General features: G+C 45.2%; 1 protein-coding gene across 1 annotated transcript in view; it reads left to right on the forward strand.

Annotated features, from left to right (window-relative positions):
• Positions 1-19,566, forward strand: part of FNDC7 (fibronectin type III domain containing 7) — a 66,955-nt gene extending 47,389 nt beyond the window's left edge. Inside the window, exons 9-15 of the mRNA XM_068242104.1 lie at positions 1,038-1,295; positions 9,981-10,235; positions 11,393-11,647; positions 15,072-15,332; positions 18,405-18,434; positions 18,569-18,627; positions 19,421-19,566. Coding sequence (XP_068098205.1) covers positions 1,038-1,295; positions 9,981-10,235; positions 11,393-11,647; positions 15,072-15,332; positions 18,405-18,434; positions 18,569-18,600 — 1,091 coding nt within the window. The 3' untranslated portion in view covers positions 18,601-18,627; positions 19,421-19,566. The remainder of the gene's footprint in view (positions 1-1,037; positions 1,296-9,980; positions 10,236-11,392; positions 11,648-15,071; positions 15,333-18,404; positions 18,435-18,568; positions 18,628-19,420) is intronic.
• Positions 19,567-19,994: the final 428 nt, after the last annotated feature.

Raw genomic sequence — 19,994 nt, forward strand, 5'->3', positions numbered from 1 at the left:
AATAAAAAGACTTTTGGAATTTAGTTAGCTTTGCTGCATATACATTAACTTGAACTTTGACTGATGTTATTGAAATAAGTCTATGAAAAGGCTGAGTGTTTTCAATAAATGTTCTTAGACAACACGCAGATAGACCATCACCCTGCCAGATCCACTGATTTGGCAGATATCCATATCTTTCGACCTCACCAGAAAGTGATCTAATTCACTGTAGCTATTTCTGCATGTATATGAACCACAAGGGAACCCAGATCAATTCTTAAATTTGGTTTATTCGCATAAAGCCAGGAATTTCTCCTGAAGAAGTAAACACTACTGAATGTTTCACGAAACACGTTGAGATAAACAAATGTCTTGGCTTAATTGAGCATGTGTATAAGAAATTAATAAACATACAAAGAACAGGGCACTTTGTCTCCTTGGAGGACTCTGAGTGTGGAGAAATCCCCTTTTCCCCCTAAAAATGAAGGGAGACCTATCCTGTATTGGATCTCACTCTCTAATCAGAATGGAATCAACTGTTCATGAAACTATGATGATTGTTCATATTGACGAGCTTCCTCTTTCATAGTATCAGCAATTCATTTTACAGAAATTTTACTCCCCTTAAAGAGAAACTCCGACCAAAAATTGAACTTTGTCCCAATCAGTAGCTGATACCCCCTTTTACATGAGAAATCTATTCCTTTTCACAAACAGACAATCAGGGGGCGCTGTATGACTGATATTGTGGTGAAACCCCTCCCACAAGTTACCCTACCACAATAAAAGTTCCAACTTTTGTGGGAAATAGCTGTTTACAGCTGTTTCCAACTGCCAAAAACCATGCAGCAGCTACATCACCTGTCAACAGTAAAATGTTCACTGGCATTCCTCTTTAAGGTGGATGAACTTTAAAGTACTAGTAGGGGGTTCCTTGTGGCTGTATTGATTCAGATCATTTTTTATAAAAGCTGCATGATGTACTCTTGTCTGTGGTGCTTCCATTTTAGCAAAATGTAATCAGTTTCCTGACAGCATATACTTTTGTTTTACAGCTCCATGCTGCCCCAGCGATATTACAGCAGCCTATGTATCTAGTGACACTCTTGAGATTGTTTGGTCTGCAGTGCGTGGGGCAGAAATGTATGAGACCAAAGCAGATGATGGGACTAATGTCATCCTGTGTAATGACACTGCCACAGTATGTGCTCTCTCTGGCCTCCAGTGTGACACACGCTACAATGTAACTGTATTTTCCTTCAACGAAATCAGGGGCAGCAATACCTCATGTGCTTCAACATATATGACCACAGGTAGGTATATGTCATTGTGTATCGAGAGAGAACATTTTTATTTTTGTCAAATGAATTCAATCTTTAGTGATGTAATCTAATCAAACTTTCTAATCATTAGTGATGTAATCTAATTAAACTTTCTTGTAAGAAAATTAAGTAAAATATAGGTAATATCTCCATTCCTTGTCTGCGCTGTCTAGTGCCTACCACCTTTACCATTCCTCCTTCTGCACTGTGCCCAGCCCCCCACCTTACCCATTCCTCTTCCTGCAGTGTGTCTCCCACCTTTACCATTCCTTCTTCTGCACTGTGCCCCCACCTTAGCCATTCCTCCTCCTGCACTGTACCCAGCCCCCCACCTTACCCATTCCTCCTCCTGCAGCGTGTCTACCACCTTTACCAATCCTCCTCCTTCACTATGCCCTCACCTTACCCATTCCTCCTTCTGCAGCGTGTCTACCACCTTTACCATTCCTCCTTCTGCACTGTGCCCCCATCTTTACCATTCCTCCTTCTGCACTGAACCCAGCCCCCCACCTTACCCATTCCTCCTGCTGCAGTGTGCCTACCACCTTTACCATTCCTCCTCCTGCACTATGCCCTCACCTTACCCATTCCTCCTTCTGCAGTGTGTCTACCACCTCTACCATTCCTCCTCCTGCACTATGCCCTCACCTTACCCATTCCTCCTTCTGCAGTGTGTCTACCACCTTTAACCTCCTTGGCGGTAATGACGAGCTCATAATTTTTTTTTCAAAAACACGCAGCAAGCACTTTGCTTGATGCGTATTTACACCGACCGCCACCGCTCGCCGCCAATGCGCCGCTACCCGCCACATTATAGGCCCCCCCCCCCCCGAGACCCCATGCACAGCCTGGCCAATCAGTGCCAGGCAGCGCTGATGGGTGGATCGGGACTCCCGATGACGTCACGACATCGATGATGTCATCACGATCGTCGCCATGGCGACAGGGGAAAGCCCTAAAGGAAATCCTGTTCAGAACAGGATTTCCGGATGGGCTTGATCGCCGGCGGCGATCGGAAAGGTGGGAGGGACGCCGCAGGGAGGGGGGAATCATGTAGCTAGCGCTAGGCTAGCTACATGATTTAAAAAAAAACACACAAAAAATAGTGCTGCGCCGCCACCCTGGCGCATTTAATAGAACGCCAGGGTGGTTAATATTCCTCCTGCTGCATTATGCCCTCACCTTACCCATTCCTCCTCCTGCAGTGTGTCTACCACTTTTACCATTCCTCCTTCTGCACTGTGCCCCCACCTTAACCATTACTCCTGCTGTGGTGTGTTTCCCACCTTTACCATTCCTCCTCCAGCACTATGCCCTCACTTTACCCATTCCTCCTTCTGCAGTGTGTCTACCACCTCTACCATTCCTCATTCTGCACTGTGCCCCCACCTTACCCATTCGTCCTCCTGCACCATTTCCCACCTTTACCATTCCTTCTTCTGCACTGTGCCCACACCTTTACCATTCCTCCTCCTGCACTGTCTACCACCTTTCCATCCCTCCTCCTCCTGCACTGTGTCTCCCACATTTTCCATTACTCCTGCTGCACTGTTTCTCCCACATTCTCTATTCCTCATCCTGCACTGTGTCTCGCACATTCTGCTTTCTTCCTCCTGCACTGTCTACCATATTCTTCATTCCTCCTCCTGCACTGTGTCTCCCACATTCTCAATTTCTCCTCCTACACTGTGTCTACCACATTCTCCATTCCTCCTCCTGCACTGTGTCTCCCACATTCTCTATTCCTCCTCCTGCACTGTGTCTCCCACATTCTCCATTCCTCCTCCTGCACTGTGTCTCCCACATTCTCCATTCCTCCTCCTGCACTGTGTCTCCCACATTCTCCATTCCTCCTCCTGCACTGTGTCTCCCACATTCTCCATTCCTCCTCCTGCACTGTCTACCATATTCTCCATTCCTCCTCCTGCACTGTGTCTCCCACATTCTCAATTTCTCCTCCTACACTGTGTCTACCACATTCTCCATTCCTCCTCCTGCACTGTGTCTACCACATTCTCCATTCCTTCTCCTGCACTGTGTCTCCCACATTCTCCATTCCTCCTCCTGCACTGTGTCTCCCACATTCTCCATTCCTCCTCCTGCACTGTGTCTCCCACATTCTCAATTTCTACTCCTGCACTGCAACTCTCATATTCACCAGTCCTTCTCCTGCATTATGCCCTCACCTTATTGGTGCTCTTCCTTTGCCATGATGTACCCATCTATTCCTCCTCCCGCACTGGCTACCACCTTTACCATCCCTCCTCCTCCTGCACTGTGAGTCCCACATTCTCCATTCCTCCTCCTGCACTGTGTCTACCACATTCTCCATTCCTTCTCCTGCACTGTGTCTCCCACATTCTCCATTCCTCCTCCTGCACTGTGTCTCCCACATTCTCCATTCCTCCTCCTGCACTGTGTCTCCCACATTCTCAATTTCTACTCCTGCACTGCAACTCTCATATTCACCAGTCCTTCTCCTGCATTATGCCCTCACCTTATTGGTGCTCTTCCTTTGCCATGATGTACCCATCTATTCCTCCTCCCGCACTGGCTACCACCTTTACCATCCCTCCTCCTCCTGCACTGTGACTCCCACAGTCTCCATTCCTCCTCCTGCACTGTGTCTCCCAGAGTCTCCATTCCTCCTCCTGCACTGTGTCTCCCACATTCTCCATTCCCTCTCCTGCACTGTGTCTCCCACATTCTCCATTCTCCATCCTACACTGTGTCTCCCACAGTCTCCATTCCACCTCCTGCACTGTGTCTCCCACATTTTCCATTCCTTCTCCTGCACTGTGTCTCCCACATTCTCTAATCCTCCTCCTGCACTGTGTCTCCCACATTTTCCATTCCTCCTCCTGCACTGTGTCTCCCACATTTTCCATTCCTCCTCCTGCACTGTGTCTCCCACATTCTCTATTCCTCATCCTGCACTGTGTCTCCCACATTCTCTATTCCTCCTCCTGCACTGTGTCTCCCACATTCTCCATCCCTCCTCCTGCACTGTGTCTCCCACATTTTCCATTCCTCCTCCTGCACTGTGTCTCCCACAGTCTCTATTCCTCCTCCTGCACTGTGTCTCCCACATTCTCTATTCCTTCCCCTGCACTGTGTCTCCCACATTCTCCATTCCTCCTCCTGCACTGTGTCTCCCACATTCTCCATTCCTCCTCCTGCACTGTGTCTCCCACATTCTCCATTCCTCCTCCTGCACTGTGTCTCCCACATTCTCAATTTCTACTCCTGCACTGCAACTCTCATATTCACCAGTCCTTCTCCTGCATTATGCCCTCACCTTATTGGTGCTCTTCCTTTGCCATGATGTACCCATCTATTCCTCCTCCCGCACTGGCTACCACCTTTACCATCCCTCCTCCTCCTGCACTGTGAGTCCCACATTCTCCATTCCTCCTCCTGCACTGTGTCTACCACATTCTCCATTCCTTCTCCTGCACTGTGTCTCCCACATTCTCCATTCCTCCTCCTGCACTGTGTCTCCCACATTCTCCATTCCTCCTCCTGCACTGTGTCTCCCACATTCTCAATTTCTACTCCTGCACTGCAACTCTCATATTCACCAGTCCTTCTCCTGCATTATGCCCTCACCTTATTGGTGCTCTTCCTTTGCCATGATGTACCCATCTATTCCTCCTCCCGCACTGGCTACCACCTTTACCATCCCTCCTCCTCCTGCACTGTGACTCCCACAGTCTCCATTCCTCCTCCTGCACTGTGTCTCCCAGAGTCTCCATTCCTCCTCCTGCACTGTGTCTCCCACATTCTCCATTCCCTCTCCTGCACTGTGTCTCCCACATTCTCCATTCTCCATCCTACACTGTGTCTCCCACAGTCTCCATTCCACCTCCTGCACTGTGTCTCCCACATTTTCCATTCCTTCTCCTGCACTGTGTCTCCCACATTCTCTAATCCTCCTCCTGCACTGTGTCTCCCACATTTTCCATTCCTCCTCCTGCACTGTGTCTCCCACATTTTCCATTCCTCCTCCTGCACTGTCTCCCACATTCTCTATTCCTCCTCCTGCACTGTGTCTCCCACATTCTCTATTCCTCCTCCTGCACTGTGTCTCCCACATTCTCTATTCCTCCTCCTGCACTGTGTCTCCCACATTCTCCATTCCTCCTCCTGCACTGTGTCTCCCACATTTTCCATTCCTCCTCCTGCACTGTGTCTCCCACAGTCTCTATTCCTCCTCCTGCACTGTGTCTCCCACATTCTCTATTCCTCCTCCTGCACTGTGTCTCCCACATTTTCCATTCCTCCTCCTGCACTGTGTCTCCCACATTTTCCATTCCTCCTCCTGCACTGTGTCTCCCACATTCTCTATTCCTCCTCCTGCACTGTGTCTCCCACATTCTCTATTCCTCCTCCTGCACTGTGTCTCCCACATTCTCTATTCCTCCTCCTGCACTGTGTCTCCCACATTCTCCATTCCTCCTCCTGCACTGTGTCTCCCACATTTTCCATTCCTCCTCCTGCACTGTGTCTCCCACAGTCTCTATTCCTCCTCCTGCACTGTCTCTCACATTCTCTATTCCTCCCCCTGCACTGTGTCTCCCACATTCTCCATTCCTCCTCCTGCACTGTGTCTCCCACATTCTCTATTCCTCCTCCTGCACTGTGTCTCCCACATTTTCCATTCCTCCTCCTGCACTGTGTCTCCCACATTTTCCATTCCTCCTCCTGCACTGTGTCTCCCACATTCTCTATTCCTCCTCCTGCACTGTGTCTCCCACATTCTCTATTCCTCCTCCTGCACTGTGTCTCCCACATTCTCTATTTCTCCTCCTGCACTGTGTCTCCCACATTCTCCATTCCTCCTCCTGCACTGTGTCTCCCACATTTTCCATTCCTCCTCCTGCACTGTGTCTCCCACAATCTATATTCCTCCTCCTGCACTGTGTCTCCCACATTCTCTATTCCTCCCCCTGCACTGTGTCTCCCACATTCTCCATTCCTCCTCCTGCACTGTGTCTCCCACATTTTCCATTCCTCCTCCTGCACTGTGTCTCCCACAGTCTCTATTCCTCTTCCTGCACTGTGTCTCCCACATTCTCTATTCCTCCCCCTGCACTGTGTCTCCCACATTCTCCATTCCTCCTCCTGCACTGTGTCTCCCAGAGTCTACATTCCTCCCCCTGCACTGTGTCTCCCACATTTTCCAATCCTCCTCCTGCACTGCGTCTCCCACATTCTCCATTCTTCCTCCTGCACTGTGTCTCCCACATTCTCCATTCCTCCTCCTGCACTGCGTCTCCCACATTCTCCATTCCTCCTCCTGCACTGCGTCTCCCACAGTCTCCATTCCTCCTCCTGCACTGTGTCTCCCACATTCTCCATTCCTCCTCCTGCACTGAGTCTACCACATTCTCCATTCCTCCTCCTGCACTGTGTCTCCCACAGTCTCCATTCCTCCTCCTGCACTGTGTCTCCCACAGTCCCCATTCCTCCTCCTGCACTGTGTCTCCCACATTCTCCATTCCTACTCTTGCACTGTGTCTCCCACATTCTCCATTCCTCCTCCTGCACTGTGTCTCCCACATTCTCCATTCCTCCTCCTGCACTGCGTCTCCCACATTCTCCATTCCTCCTCCTGCACTGCGTCTCCCACAGTCTCCATTCCTCCTCCTGCACTGTGTCTCCCACATTCTCCATTCCTCCTCCTGCACTGTGTCTACCACATTCTCCATTCCTCCTCCTGTACTGTGTCTCCCACAGTCTCCATTCCTCCTCCTGCACTGTGTCTCCCACATTCTCCATTCCTCCTCCTGCACTGTGTCTCCCACATTCTCCATCCCTCCTCCTGCACTGTGTCTCCCACAGTCTCCATTCCTCCTCCTGAACTGTGTCTCCCACAGTCTCCATTCCTTCTCCTGCACTGTGTCTCCCACATTCTCCATTCCACCTCCTGCACTGTGTCTCCCACAGTCTCCATTCCTCCTCCTGCACTGTGTCTCCCACAGTCTCCATTCCTCCTCCTGCACTGTGTCTCCCACATTCTTCATTCCTCCCCCTGCACTGTGTCTCCCACATTCTCTATTCCTCCCCCTGCACTGTGTCTCCCACAGTCTCCATTCCTCCTCCTGCACTGTGTCTCCCACATTCTCCATTCCTCCTCCTGCACTGTGTCTCCCAGAGTCTCCATTCCTCCCCCTGCACTGTGTCTCCCACATTATCCATTCCTTCTCCGGCACTGTGTCTCCCACATTCTCCATTTTCTCCTCCTGCACTGTGTCTCCCACATTCTCCATTTCTCCTCCTGCACTGTGTCGCCCACATTCTCAATTTCTCCTCCTGTACTGTGTCTCCTACAGTCTCCATTCCTCCTCATGCAGTGTGTCTCCCACATTCTCCATTGTTCCTCCTGCACTGTGTCTCCCACATTCTCCATTCTTCCTTCTGCATTGTGTCTCCCACATTCTCCATTCCTCCTCCTGCAGTGTGTCTCCCACATTCTCCATTCCTCCTCCTGCACTGTGTCTCCCACATTCTCCATTCCTCCCCCTGCACTGTGTCTCCCACAGTCTCCATTCCTCCTCCTGCACTGTATCTCCCACAGTCTCCATTTCTCCTCCTGCACTGTGTCTCCCACATTCTCCATTCCTCCTCCTGCACTGTGTCTCACAGAGTCTCCATTCCTCCCCCTGCACTGTGTCTCCCACATTCTCCATTCCTCCTTCTGCACTGCGTCTCCCACATTCTCCATTCCTCCTCCTGCACTGTGTCTCCCACAGTCTCCATTCCTCCTCCTGCACTGTGTCTCCCACAGTCTCCATTCCTCCTCCTGCACTGTGTCTCCCACATTCTCCATTCCTCCTCCTGCACTGTGTCTACCACATTCTCCATTCCTCCTCCTGCACTATGTCTCCCACAGTCTCCATTCCTCCTCCTGCACTGTGTCTCCCACAGTCTCCATTCCTCCTCCTGCACTGTGTCCCCCACATTCTCCATTCCACCTCCTGCACTGTGTCTCCCACAGTCTCCATTCCTCCTCCTGCACTGTGTCTCCCACAGTGTCCATTCCTCCTCCTGCACTGTGTCTCCCACATTCTTCATTCCTCCCCCTGCACTGTGTCTCCCACATTCTCCATTCCTCCCCCTGCACTGTGTCTCCCACAGTCTCCATTCCTCCTCCTGCACTGTGTCTCCCACATTCTCCATTCCTCCTCCTGCACTGTGTCTCCCAGAGTCTCCATTCCTCCCCCTGCACTGTGTCTCCCACATTATCCATTCCTTCTCCGGCACTGTGTCTCCCACATTCTTCATTTTCTCCTCCTGCACTGTGTCTCCTACATTCTCCATTCCTCCTCCTGCACTGTGTCGCCCACATTCTCAATTTCTCCTCCTGTACTGTGTCTCCTACAGTCTCCATTCCTCCTCCTGCACTGTGTCTCCCACATTCTCCATTGTTCCTCCTGCACTGTGTCTCCCACATTCTCCATTCTTACTTCTGCATTGTGTCTCCCACATTCTCCATTCCTCCTCCTGCACTGTGTCTCCCACATTCTCCATTCCTCCTCCTGCACTGTGTCTCCCACATTCTCCATTCCTCCTCCTGCACTGTGTCTCCCACAGTCTCCATTCCTCCTCCTGCACTGTGTCTCCCACAGTCTCCATTCCTCCTCAAGCACTGTCTCCCACATTCTCTATTCCTCCTCCTGCACTGTGTCTCCCACATTCTCCATTCCTCCTCCTGCACTGTGTCTCCCACATTCTCCATTCCTCCTCCTGCACTGTGTCTCCCACATTCTCCATTCCTCCCCCTGCACTGTGTCTCCCACATTCCCAATTCCTCCTCCTGCACTGTGTCTCCAACATTCTCAATTCCTCCTCCTGCACTGTGTCTCCCACAGTCTCCATTCCTCCTCAAGCACTGTGTCTCCCACATTCTCCATTCCTCCTCCTGCACTGTGTCTCCCACATTCTCCATTCCTCTTCCTGCACTGTGTCTCCCACATTCTCCATTCCCCCTCCTGCACTGTGTCTCCCACATTCTCCATTCCTCCCCCTGCACTGTGTCTCCCACATTCTCAATTCCTCCTCCTGCACTGTGTCTCCCACATTTTCCATTCCTCCTACTGCACTGTGTCTCCCACATTCTCCATTCCTCCCCCTGCACTGTGTCTCCCACATTCTCCATTCCTCCTCCTGCACTGTGTCTCCCACATTCTATATTTCTCCTCCTGCACTGTGTCTCCCACATTCTCCATTCCTCCTCCTGCACTGTGTCTCCCACATTCTATATTTCTCCTCCTGCACTGTGTCTCCCACATTCTCCATTTCTACTCCTACACTGCAGCTCTCATATTCACCACTCCTCCTCTTGCATTATGCCCTCACCTTACTGGTGCTCTTCATTTGCCATGATGTACCCATCTTCTCTGTTCCTCCTCCTGCACTGTGCCACCTAACCTCCCATTTCCTTCTACTGGACTGTGCCCCCACTTTCTCTATTTCTCTTCCTGTATTTTACCCCCCTACTTCTTTATTCCTCCTTCTGCACTGTGCCATCTACCTTTCAGCTCATGTGCTGTGTCTCTCTCACACCTTCTCTGTTCATCCTCCTGCACTGTCCTTCAAACCTTCAAAGTTTGAAACTACAGCAGAATGCACAATGTTTATTTGTATTGTTCTGTTTTTTTGTTTGTTTCTCAGCTCCATGTAGCCCACAAATTACTATCCTCAGAAACATTTCTGCAAGCGCCTTTATTGTTGAGTGGACGTCTCATAACAGTAATGCTGAGTACACTGTGACTGCTCAAGGACAGAGCGGCATTCGGCAGTGCAACAGCACAGGCATTTCATGTACATTGCAGAATCTTCTATGCGGATCAAAGTATATGATTAACATGGTGGCCTCCACTTCTCAAGGAAAAAGTCTGCCAAGTTACAGTCAGCCATTACAAACAGGTATTGAATTTTGCTGTTTAATCATGATTCTTGCTGCTACAAATACTTGCTAAACAAGAGTAAACGAATTTGAATGCTCGATGTACAAATGTGAGAAACTTTGGAGATTTATGCTTGATTTATATGAAAATTGTCTCCAGTTCATCATCTAAATCCTAAGGAGGAACTTCACCGAGACATAGTAGTATGGAAAAAAAGAAAAAGTAAATCAAGAAATGATTGATCCTCACTGTGTGATTTGTTCATGTTGTTTGATCCTCTGTGAGCCTGCAGCGTAGCACATTTAGTGCTGGCAGGGATGAAACATGAACAGCACAAAATGCCGTTATCTATCCTCCGTGATGCAGGTCAGCAGCGTTAGGATTGGCAGGCAGGAAAAACTGAAAATGCAGTTATTTTATAAACACGCCCACTAACAATGTTGTCACGGCAGAACTGTGAAAATCGCAATCGGAATTGTACACTGATTGTCGATGGCAATCCAATTCGAGATTGCATTGTATCGGGACAGGACATACCTACATACATGGGCTTTCACTAAGGACTTTATATTTCCACAAAGGACTCAGACTCATCTAAAATCTAACGTTTTCATTTCAACAAGATGCCTGTGCCTGCTCAGTAGAAAGGACCCAATCAGGCTTGGCTATTTCCAACGGTACCCGAGGGGGAAGATGCTACTGCGCCTGAACTGGATCGCAAAGGTAAATATTATCGTCTGCTGCTGTCCAGGGGTCCCAGCGCTGGATCCATGCGGCACAGGAGGAAGTGGGAAGCCTCATTAGGATCCAGAGGGAGGCTTCCCCCTCTCTAGGTAAGTACCCCCAGGGGCTCTTTTTTTTACAGATTCTCTTTAAATCATTATATTTATAGTGCGTGAGTATTCCAAAAATCATCTAAAAATACATTTGTATTCTCAGACCATTTCATGAGCTATTACCGCAAGTACACTGCTTCATTTGCAAAATATACAGTACTTGGAACTTAGCCTATTAAACTGACAGCTTAGACTGTGTGGATTTTAACCCCAAATAAAACATGAAATAGGCTGCAATATAAAACATCTATTCCTAATTCCAGTGTTTGTGAAACCCGGTGAACCTACCTGATTTCAAATATTTATGCCAACTGATTTCATTCAATTGTTTTAATTTCAGCTCCATGCTGCCCAGAAAACGTTAGTGTAATCCAGGTTACCCAGTCTGTGACCAATGTCAGCTGGTCTGATGCCACAGGAGCGCAAACCTACACCACTATGCTGACATCACCAAAAGGACAGGCAAAGTGCCACACTCTGCAGGACCACTGCCTTCTGGGATGTATTACCTGTGGAACAAGCTACTCCGTCTCCATAAATGCTGTCAGTGAAACAGGCCTGGAATCACAGTGCACTTATCACGGTTATTCTTCTAGTAAGTTAATTTGTACAATTTGTACATGATAATGCAATTATTTATTCATTTATCTTAAAACTATATCACATACATTGTATCAAACTGTATTACACTACAGGGTCATATTTAATACAGTGAAGAGTGAGGAACATTAGTTTTCAAGCTACCCTGTACAACGATTTTTAAAAATCTTTCTGTTATTCAGTGTCAAATAATTGCTGCAACAGTTTTGGGGTATTTTCACTAAACTGCGGTAATCAGAATAACGTGTTACGGATGAGCAGAGCGTAATGTATTGCATGTAATGCTCTAATCATCATCCAGCAAGACTTTACACATGCTATTATGATTACCACTGTTTAGTGAATATACCCTATTGAGTCTTATCAAAATATAGTGAGGATTCTCTGTTTACATGTCAGAATATAGCAAGGATGCTGAAAGGTTAACCAAATCCGTACAAAATCCGGGCTTACAGACGACATGCTGAACGGATCTGCTGTTACCACTCGCCCTGCTGCCGCTATGACAGCAGATCTTTGTGAGCTGGTCAGGAGCTGAGTTCACTGGCTCCTGACCCTGCGATCAAAGTGAACCAGTGAGATTGGCTCACAGTGATCACGGGGTCAGGAGCCAATGAAATTATCTCCTGACCGGCTGAGGGAGCTCTGCTGTCATATCGCCAGCAGGGCGAATGAGCTGTAGTGTCAGGAGAGTGGTACGATTGGCAGTAGTCTCGGGTTCTGTGCAGCGTACGGAATGCAGAAGTTGATGCCCTGGAAGACTTAGGTGGACACAAACAGGGCGTAGAATTCAACTACCGCCGTCCGAAAGCGGTTAAATAACTGAATGTTGTGCTTGTGTAGTTTTTGTGCAGCCTGACTGGAAAATTCAGGACTGAGTGGGTATAATTAAACATTTAATGTAATCAAATTTGGGCAGTTGCATGTGAATGGAGTCACTGTAACTTTATTTATACAGAATACCCAGATAGTTCATGGTGAAACTGAACCACTAGGAAAGTATAAGGGGCTAAAAGAGACTGAAAAAACCCTCTGACCTTAATAACAATTTAGAAACCCCACTATGTTTTGATCTGGCCAAATGGCAAACTTTTACTTTTAGCAGATACTTCTTATGTAAAGGTTGCACTAGGGCACACAGAAGGGCATTAGTTCCCTCATCTTGCTTGTTCTCTTTAATTGAAACAGCCACATCTTGTATGTGGTAAAGTTTAATCTCTGTTGAATAAAAATGAATACGAGAATACAACATGTATGTAGTCATTTAACAGCTAATAGTTTTGACCCCCTGCAATGAATGACAGTGATATACCTATCAATCTGTGCTACACCTGTATATGGCCAGATCTATCACAGCTTGTAGCATGCATTTAATACTTAACAGAGTGGGCAGCTAGCAGACTTGTCTTTACCAGCTGGTCATGTATTATAAACACAGTTAACTTTTTCTGCATTATAGTGGAAGCATTTTTTTAGCTTTTCTGATTGAACATTTGACTTGTCTTTATCAGGCAGCTGAAAACAGTAGAAGGCTATCTCACAAATGATTTAACTCAGAGTATTTACAACACTGTACAACACAAGTAATCATATTAGTTTATTATACATTAATCACATATGGACAGCATCTTTCAGGCTGCCACCACATCTCCTTGTCACCTGACCAAGGATACACTCTGTCTTGCGGATGGCTGACCTCTCTCAGCCCACTAGAGATGAGATGGCAGTGCAGGCCAATAAAGTGAGAGTCACTAGCCTTAGGCAAATAAATGTTGCTGGAGGATTGACTATTATTTAAAGTGGATCCGAGATTAACTTTTTACTCATTGCATAATTGTGTTATTTTCCTATTGTTTATAGGGCATTCCTCAAGCCAAATACTTTTTTGTTTTTGTTTTAATACTCTAATTCCCTATAAACTAAACAAGCCCTGCCCACAGTTTTTCAGAGAGCCTTGGTAGTAGCAAGGGCTCATGGGAGCTCAGTCTGCGCAGGAGGAGGGGGAGGTATTACTAGCCAGAGATTTCAGAGGCAGAGGGGAGGAGAGAGGAGGAGGGGGATTAGGTTTTTTTTCACAGAAGATGCAGATAAGCTTGCCTGTCTGTAATGTTTACAAACAACATGGCTGTTGTCATTGTATCACAGGAAGAAATAATCATATTATATTGAAGCTGTTTGCAGCTAGATTTGCTGTGTAAACTATCTAAACTTTAGATAAGATATATAGACTAGTTACTTGTTATAGTTAGTTTTTCATCTCGGATCCGCTTTAAGAGAGTTTGATTTATCAATGTTAAAGTAGGAAGTGGAAAAAAAGGTAAATACCTACCTCAGCAGAGGGAAGCATCTGGATAATCCAGAGGCTTCCCTGATCTTCCTCCCTCTGTACTTGTGCTGGGATGCTTTTTATAAATATTCAACTTCACTGTCTAATATTGCTTGCAGCCCTTCTCCTTTCTTTGTACAAGTGCAAAGTTACACTTCATAGGCGCAAAGTACGCCCCTTGCTGTGCAGTAGCACAAAGCCACTTGTGCTCAGCTTTTCCCTCTGTGTATGAACAGCTGTGAGCTACTCCACAAGTAATAACCCTACTGGCGCCTGCACAGTCCTGCTGTGCTTGTACATGGAGGTTAGCACATTCGCCAAAAAGAGAGACTCCTGGCAGTCAGTGGAATGGTTTAGGAGGATCAGGGAAGTCTCTGCAGCATCCAGAGGCTTTCCTTTATAGTGGTAAGTATCTTACATTTTTATGGCTTCATGTTTGCTTTAATATAAATTAAGAAACATTAGTGATTAAAGAAAAGACCAGTTTGATTTAAAAATAAAAATATATTTTTTTGCTCATAAATTCCTCATGGAGGCCCTGACTGGAAATGTGATCATACCTTCATTTTTCAAGAACTGAAAGTGAACCTGAGATGATTGAAGGTGCCACTGCAGGTGTGGTGAGGGCGTGGCTGGAGGTGTGCTAGGGGAGTTTTTCCCCCAGATATAGGTGTACTAAAAATCATGCCTTATCTTAGTAGCAATGATATTGTTAATTGAATTCAGTAGAAGTCAGTAAAAACAATTGCAAACTTTCACTTCATCAGCTTCAGGCTGGCAATGACGTTTACCAGGTTTTGAGCAATGGGGCGCTGTGATGTGCCTCTAAGCACATTTGTAAATATGCTCAGAATCACGTAGTGCAAAGTTTTTTCTTATTTACAAATTAGATATGTAGCAAACATGCCTTAAGTTGTTTGGACTAGAAATTATCAGCCTCTATAAGTATAAATTCTTTAGCAGGCTTTATTCTCCACCAGATTCATAGAAATCCCCCTTTATTAAATTGGCCCTGCCAGTATAATCCTATCATAACATGTTTAATTATGAATTTATTTTAGAATCTAAACCAACAAGATTTTTTGTATTGTAGGTGCTTGCTGTCCTTCTGGAGTCAAGTTGTATCGATTGTCCAATACAGGAATCCGTGTCTCATGGCGGGCTTCATCTGGATCTAACAACTACACTGTCAACATATATGGTTCTAAAGGGAATTTTACATGCAACCCAAGCAGCAGCTTCAGTTATTGTGATGTTACAGAGATACCCTGTGGAGATGTTTACACTGTGGTTGTGTCTCCTGTCAGTGGCGGAGATACTCAAAGCACATTCTGCCCCCAAAAGATATATTCTGGTAGGAGTGTATTTTTTGTTGACACCAGCACTTTATCAAAGCAAACTCACAAAACAGCTAGCAGTGGTTTTAGATTATGAAAGCTTGAAAGTCCACATAAAGATGACCCACTGGAGCAGACGTGTGGAGTGAAGAGCCATTGTGCAATGGTAATGGGCTCCTAAAACCCTTTTACCATTTTATTTATTTGGTTTGGAAAAAATCTAAAACAAATTACTGCTCGATTTAAAACATATAGAAGTTGTTACTAATGTTATTCTATATATCTTCATGGTTGTTCATCTACAGCTTTCAGTACTACCCTCTTAAAGAGTACCTCCAGTATAAAAGACAGAGCCTGCCATGTCAGGATCTTAATGATGCAGGCAGGGCCGGATTTTCCATAAGGCACTGTGGGCACATGCCTACATGCTCCTTATGTGGGAGAGGCAGCCCCCTCCTCAGATCACTGACCTCAGAAGCTTACAGTCTTATCCCAGCCTTATATCACTAACCTCAGGCACTTACCCCCTTTATCCTTGTCTTATGTCACTAAGGATGATATGAGACAGTGATGAGAGTCATTTTAAGGACAGTTAGTGACATAAGGAAGGGATTAGAGTTCAAAATATTTTTAATTGTGGGGGTGTGGCCTATGTTCAGGGGCGGAGTCTAGGACACCAGAATGCCTGCGCCTACAGGCCTCTGAGTTGTAAATCTGGCCTTGGATGCAGGATTGATAGAAAAATATATTAATAAAAAACTTGGCTTGTTCACATTACACAACGCAAGCAGGAAACAGATTTTTTCAGCAGGCATGTCATGGACGGTGCAACCTGTGGGTGGCCGCAACACAAAAGAGCCCAATTGGAAAACACGTGCATAAAAAGGTGTTTAGCCTCTTATATTGCAATGTGCCAGATCGCACAGCTGTACTGTGAACAGTAACATGAACATCAATGGACTTTCATGTTACCATGTGTATTGCCCACTATGGGCCTGATCCAATTCAATGTTTCCCTAAGTTTTCTCCTAGGAGATAATTTTCATCTTCTGTTTAAAATAACTTTTCAGCACTCTACAATTTAAAAAGTACCAAAAAGTAGGTGAGAAAGTATGGTCAAAATTAGTATTTTATTGCTTGCTAGATGATGAAAATGCATTTTATCGATAAGATGTGAAAATATCACCTAGGAGAAAATTAGGAGAAAAAGTGAATTGGATCAGGCACTATGGCCCATATGCAATTAACCTTTTCCCCTAATTTTTCTCCTAGGCCTGGTGCACACCAGAGGAGTTTTGCTGAGCGTTTTGAGTTTTTAAATCTGCTGCTAATGTTATCCTTTGTAAATTTGTGTATTTGTAAAAAACCCCATAGCATTACATTGGGAAGAGGTTTTGAAACCTCTAAAAACTCTTCCCAATGTAATGCTATGGGGTTTTTTACAAAACCTCATTGCTCCAGTGTGCACAGACACATAGGATAACATTAGCAGCAGATTTAAAAACTCAAAACGCTCAGAAAGGCCCAGTGCACACCAAAACCGCTAGCAGATCCGCAATACGCTAGCGGTTTTGGGAGCTGATTTTAGAGCGATTCTAGGTATGTTTAGAGAGGTTTTCTAAACATACCTAGCAGTTTTGGGTGCGGGTTTGTGTAGCAGATTACACATATTGTTACAGTAAAAGCTGTTACTGAACAGCTTCTGTAACAAAAACGCCTGGCAAACCGCTCTGAAGTAGCGTTTTTCAGAGCGGTTTGCGTTTTTCCTATACTTTACATTGAGGACGAAACGCTTGGCAAAAACCTCAAACCGCCGGTGTGCACCATCCCATTGCAATACATTAGCCAAGTGTTTTTACAGGCGGATGCGGCCGGCGGATTGCTCCAAAAACCGCTCGGTGTGCACTAGGCCAAAAACTCCTCTGGTGTGCACCAGGCCTAAAATGCCCTTTAAACCACCAACAAGCAAGAAAACACTCAAAATAATTTTGATAGAACTTTTTTTGATACTTTTTCAATTGCAAAGTGCTGAAAAGTTATTTTAAATAGGAGATGAAAAATTATCTCCTAGGAAAAAACTCAGGAGTTATGATGTGTGGTGCATCATAACTGACAGCAAAGCACACAACTGTGAATGAGCCCTAACTTATGCTGGGAATGCACTGTTCGTTTCTGCCATGCGTTTCTCCTCTCGATTGTTTTTGCCGCTCGATTCTGCAGTCGATTCTCTTATCTTCCCCTCGTTTTTCTTATCTTTTTCCATTCACTCCGAATTCGAGCGGTGAAAGAATTGAAAGGGAGATTGGACATGTCGGAAATTATCTATCGAACCATCTAATCACCTAAAAAAAGCACCGTGTATTCCCAGCATAAGGTTTTTTATTATGTTTCTCATCCTAGTTTTAGGTAGTTGTGACTGGTTGCATAGATGTGGCAGTTGTTTAATGATCACACAGTCTTATGGTGGCCACACACCATACATTTAAAAGATCAAATTTTACACAAATTCGATAAATACGATTGGTTGTCCTGAAAAATCGAAAACTTTTTTTTGTTTTCGATCGAGAAATCCAATCAAATTTTTCTTTCTTTTTTTTTTAGATTGAACATGTTGGAAAATTCTGACATTTTTTTTAATAATTGTATGGTGTGTGATAGATTGTGAAATTGTATGTAACTATTCAGTACATTTTTTCTCTTGATTTTTGTAACCAAACAATTTTTTCAGAGTTTACGATCTTTTATCCCGAAATTGCAGCAATCTCAAAAATGTGTGTGGTACCTCGAAGATTCTTATCGAAACTTCCGATCAGTTGGAAAATTGAATCGGAATGCTCAAATCGAATCAGAATAAAACAAATTGTATGGTGTGTGGCCACCTTTAAGTTGCTCAGTCGAGACAATCCAGCCACCTGGATCTCTCAGCAACACATCAGGGCAGCTGTACTCACTAGTCTGTCTGCAGCGGACACTGTAGCATGCTAGCAAGTATATCGGCCTTTAGTGTGTGTGCCATCATCACATTCCTGACATGCTGAAACACAAATTTAGCTCTACGTTGTGTAATATATATCTCTCTTTACTTTCAGTTACATGCTCAGGAAGCTCTCTAGGAATGGGTAAGACACGATTATTTTTCTCCCTACTAATTTAATATGAAAAAATATTTTATATATATATATATATATATATATATATATATATATATATATATATATAAAATGAAATTTATATCATATTGTTTACTTTTTAGTGATCTATAGAGGAAAAAGAAGTGTGACCTAATACAAGAATTCTGCCTATTGCTATCAGGTAAAAAAGAAAAAACAGTTCTCAATCCTATACTAGTGATGCGCAACGAATGTATCCGGATGAATTCCGCATAGGTTTTATTTGGAATTCATCCAGGGTATTAGCACACCTGAGCGGGGGGGCCCAAGGACAGCTAAACTTATCCAGGAGCCTTAATCTGTCCCACGATGCGTCCCGTGGTGAGTTCCAATTCACGGTCACGTGACTACCGCACTTCCTCCTTTCGGGTTGAAGGAGGAAGTGCGGTAGTCATGTGACCATGAATCGATATTCTACGCCCTACGCGTCATAGAAATGGCAGAGTGAGTGGCTGAGGTTCCCGGCGTGTGGCGTAGAAGGTGATTGTGGCGGGTATGTGCGGCGATTCATCAGTATTCGTTGTTATTCCGCTGTTTCTTGTACCAGCGGTCTCTAGTCCTTTAGGGGGGTACTTAAGTGGTTAAATGCATTTTACTCTCTAAACAGGGACAGAAAGAATATAATATTTTGTGCTGTAGCTACAGAGCTAGCCACAAAAGGTTAAATTGGCTACTTGACCATCCCAGCTCCTTCGTGACTACCTCATGGGGGTGAGGATGGGATGGGGAAGAGTTTGGACAGCTGTCTGCCTCAGAAAAGTGTGCTGTGAACAGAAATTGGAGAGGAGACAATCATTTATTTTTGATATATTGCAAAAAAAGATAGACATGCATTGCACAACATTTTTTGGGTTAATACAAATTTAATATTATATGCATTAAAATCGGTAGCTGGGCAAACCTATTCAAATATATTTCTTTTCTTTCAAATGCAGATGGCATTATGGCAAGAAATCAAGTAAGAAATTAATGGACTATAAAAAAGAAACTACTTTATTTTTTTTATGGAAATTGCACAGTTTAAAACCAATGACTACTCATGCTTTACTTTGCTTGTTTGTGTTTGTCATTTACAGCCAATGGAAACACTTTATAGGTTCCAATAAATATGAAATCAGCAATAAACTCAAGGCAATAATTTAACAAGTCTACTCACTCACGAAAACTTATATTCACTGAAATGGGAAGGAGGACAAAATAACAAAAATAACGCTTCTTGTGACCTTCCATTATTACTTCAGCCAAACACTTTTATTTCACTCTTTTTCCTCTGGTATACAATACAGGACAATAGAATTCTATGTTGATAATATCTGGTACTTGAATACCGAAAGATTATAGCATCATTCTGACAGCAGAGCTTCTGTACATTGGCCAGGTTGACTTCATGACTGCTGTAAGCCAATCACAGCAATCACATCACTTAAAAGACACGGGTGGCTCTGGTCTTAAAGGAAACCAGAGCTGTGTAAAATCAAAGAATCGATACTTACCCGGGGCTTCCTCCAG

The sequence above is a fragment of the Hyperolius riggenbachi genome, chromosome 6 (genome assembly GCF_040937935.1).
Source record: "Hyperolius riggenbachi isolate aHypRig1 chromosome 6, aHypRig1.pri, whole genome shotgun sequence".
Classification (NCBI taxonomy): Eukaryota; Metazoa; Chordata; class Amphibia; order Anura; family Hyperoliidae; genus Hyperolius; species Hyperolius riggenbachi.